Source organism: Triticum urartu, chromosome 6 (assembly GCF_003073215.2).
Source record: "Triticum urartu cultivar G1812 chromosome 6, Tu2.1, whole genome shotgun sequence".
NCBI classification, from domain to species: domain Eukaryota; kingdom Viridiplantae; phylum Streptophyta; class Magnoliopsida; order Poales; family Poaceae; genus Triticum; species Triticum urartu.
Window position 1 is genome coordinate 191,519,240 of NC_053027.1, and position 3,653 is coordinate 191,522,892.

Genomic DNA, 3,653 nt, shown 5'->3' on the forward strand with positions numbered 1-3,653 from the left:
CTTCAGAGAAATTGTCAATGACAGAGGGTGAAATACTTGGGGAAGAAGACTCTACCAGGTATAAAAGCATAGTTGGTGCATTGCAATATCCAACACTAACTAGGCCTGATATATCATCTTAGTAAATAAGATATGTCAATATCTACATGCTCTTACAATTGTTCATTGGTCAGCAGTAGAAAGAATCATTAGATATCCCAGATATACATTCTCTGCTGGACTCAAAATTGTGAAGTCATACTCATCTCTTGTAAGTGTATTTTCTGATCCTGATTGGGTAGGCTATCCAAATAATAGAAAGTTCACCAAAAATTTTGCCATATTTTTTCGATGTAATCTTGTCTCACGGATTGCAAGAAAACAAGATGCAACATCAAGGTACAACACTGAGGCAGAATACAAGTCTCTTGCAAATGTAACAGAAGTAATTTGGGTGCAATGTCTGTTACAACTTGGTATTAATCAATCACAAACGACAACCTTATGTTTTGATAATCTTGATGCCACTTATTTGTCAGCAAATCCTGTATTTCGTGCTCGGACCAAACATAAGTTAATTGTAATTTTGTCCGAGAAAGAGTATCAAATAAGTTACTCAATATTTGGTTTATACCCATAGGAGATCAAGTTGCAGACAGGTTTACTAAACCTGCCATAGTAAGGCAGCTAGAAACTTTTCAGCGCAATCTCAATTTAGACAAGTTTGATTGAAAGGGGATGTTGAAATACCTATGTAATATTCTTGTCCATGTACATTTTTATATTCATCTTGGAGTTGTTGTAACCCAGTTCAGATTGTTGTACAGATTGATCATATCTCTTGTATAGTTATCGTAGAGATTAAGTCTCGCACAATGTGAACCAACCTTTGTAAATCTCTCCTATTATATATACACGCGCACGAGTTCCTACTCCGACATAGCAATCTCTTCACCCAATTTCACATATGGCAATCAAAGAACAGTGAGAGTGTTGACATATTGGTCAATGATGACACTGCTAGGAGGAGCGTGCTTCACTTGGTCCAAAAAACCTGCTCAATGGTTGCACATCTCTTGAATCATACCCCATTCGTTTGTGAGAGATTTGAGACACGATTCGATTTATGCCCAAGGTGTTGATGGAAATACTCGATGCGCCTCTAATAGTTTGCATTCGTTTGATTTTCCTAGCGAGCGCATCTAGTGTGATGTCTTGCCATGCCCTCAAAAGAGCAACATCCTCTTTCATTCTATAGTTTGCGGCCAGAATTGCTTTCCTTCTCGACGAGCATCCAACTATTCAAAATGCACCACTGATGTGCCATCAAGATGGAAATCATTGGTCGCAACGGAATCACCCATTATACTATCTAAAAATGATTCATTATTGATCATCGATCCCTCGAATGCATAAAATCATCACTAAACACAAATATTGCACAATTACCACCACTCTTCCATGATCACATTACATTCAATTGAACCATCCCAAAGACAAGATAAGGGAGGTTTTTTTTTAACTCATTGGCAAATCTCGGAGTGTGTCGGGTAGGTGCCTGAGTTTCACACGCCGTAGGGACGATCGGCCTTTGTGGGCAAAAACCGCAAAATCGTCGTGCAGCCAATTATTGTGGCGACTGATCATATATGACCGCTAGAGTCGCTCTCAGATGACGGCTGTGCCAGGATTATAGGAAACGAATTTCGTTGTGAAAATCATGCAAAACAAAGGGGACCCAGAGATCAATCATACTTTGAGTATTTTCTGCGACAAACATAGTGTCGTACGCACCATTTTTCTGTTAGTCCGGTCGGGTGTCACATCTCTTTCTTTCTTTTCCCCTTGCAAGCTTGATTCAGTAGCTCACTGTATTGGAAATCTGGATACATGGCTCATATTGGCTCAGCCACTGCTTACTGTACTTGCAAGCACGTTGGGCACTTCCTAGCCAGGCAATGTCATCGGGACTGCAATTTTCTTGAGATGACGCAGAGAGAGAGAGAGAGAGAGAGAGAGCGAGAGAGAGAGAGGATAGGCAACAACAACAGACTGATATTGTACAACACTATGCATCTGCTGAATACCACAGTTTTCTTACGGTTCAAAAAAAGAAGAAGAATACCACAGTTTTCTTACTCTGGGTCTCTTGGTGTACAGTGTTGAGATGCAGGGGAAGACCAATTCCAGATGTACACGCACGGACTTTACTACACCAGTGCACTAAAATGGTGCAAATTGGCAACCAAACTGAAAATATACAATCGGAAATCCACAAGGTTTATCTTCGGATGAGCACCGATTCCGGACCGGTTGGTCGGTCACTCGTCCTTGTTGCGGCAGCAGCAGAAGCGCTTGAGGCAGTGCTCGCAGGCCTCATGGCAGAAGAAGCAGCAGCACAGCATGAAGAAGCTGCAGCAAACAAATGATGGAAGAAAACATGACGCACCACATATTATGTACACATATATGTTTTCCACAGTTGCAGCTATACAAAACCGTTAGATCAATGACATGGACGCTGCTGCAACTCTGCAAGCAGACACCAAGAAGAGATGGAACAACAGCATCAAGCCGTGCGCCTGTGTACATGTAATTTACTGACCAGTCATAGAAGAAGCCCTTCTCCTGATGGCGCTTCCTGGCATGATCCATGGCCGTCGGCCTCCCGTCATCGCCCTGCGAGTGCGAAGGTTCGTCCTCGTCCGCCTTCGTCGTCGCCGGCTGCCTCTTGCTCGGGGCGGGGGTGAACTGGAAGTTGGAATCTAGTGACGAGAAGAGGAAGAAAAGTGTAGGGTGGAGGGAGAAGAGGGCGGGGCTAGGGCTGGGGGTGGCAGCTTGCTCCTGCTTCTGTTTTGTCATGGGTATAGGCTAGAGCTCCCCCCACCGGCCTCCTTGCTTCATATCAGTTTGTTTAATCAAGCAGGAGCTTACCTCGAGTGCATTATTGTTTCTCAGCCTTGACTTTTCATCCGTTTGAATTATTCTGAACATGCGTTAATTCGCGTCGTAATCATCGTGCTCCACGCGAATTTGAAGCTTGGACGTCTCCTCAAAAGTCACTGTGAGAGTGATATGTCGTTTGTTAGTGAATGTTGTGGGCTAGTACCTGTAAGATGGAGAAAGGAAACAGTCCCCGGTTAACACGTCGTTTTTATGTCTACTAGTATAGGAGTACATGATTGGTTTGGGACGGAGAGATCCTTCATGATTGGCTTTCGGCTCGGACGTCTTCCAGATTTGAAAGGACACATAATTTATTCAGTTTTATTTGCAGATTACAACAGCCATGAAGGGGCCTGGAGCTGTCGGGGAAAAAAAAGAAGAGGTGAAGGGATGCGGTCCGAGTTCTGACACCGAAAGCGATTTCCACCCAATAACCTTCGGAAAAGCTAGCTGGCGAACGTTTCGCCTAATAGCCATCGGAAAAGCAACTGGCGAATGTTCGCGAGGGAGGCCAATCCTGGTGAACGCGCTCTCTCCCGTTGGATTCATTGCACGACTCATCACGCAAGTCAGAAGACATGTCTGATTTATTAACACGTACTACTCTTTTTGTTAAAAGAACGAAGACAATGATTAAACATGACCTTCCCGATCATAGATCCTAAATCCACACACTCAATGAATAAAGCTGCCTCTTCATCCCACCATTTTGTCTGTCCATTGCAGTA

The 3,653-nt window shown here is 43.5% G+C and overlaps 1 protein-coding gene across 1 annotated transcript; it reads right to left on the reverse strand.

The window, feature by feature from the left end:
• Positions 1-2,014: 2,014 nt before the first annotated feature.
• LOC125515804 (protein CADMIUM TOLERANCE 4-like) lies at positions 2,015-2,896 on the reverse strand. Its single transcript, XM_048681307.1, has 2 exons — positions 2,585-2,896; positions 2,015-2,391 (listed from the first exon to the last, which is right to left on the reverse strand). Exons 1-2 carry the CDS (start codon positions 2,839-2,841, stop codon positions 2,301-2,303), a joined length of 348 nt encoding a protein of 115 aa, XP_048537264.1. The 5' UTR covers positions 2,842-2,896; the 3' UTR covers positions 2,015-2,300.
• Positions 2,897-3,653: the final 757 nt, after the last annotated feature.

Excerpts from the sequence above, each read along its gene's own strand:
- LOC125515804 (XM_048681307.1), bottom strand. The coding sequence starts at position 2,841 with ATGACAAAACAGAAGCAGGAGCAAGCTGCCACCCCCAGCCCTAGCCCC. Across the intron at positions 2,392-2,584 it reads AAGGGCTTCTTCTATGACTG|CTTCTTCATGCTGTGCTGCT; the intron begins GTCAGTAAATTA and ends TGTTTGCTGCAG.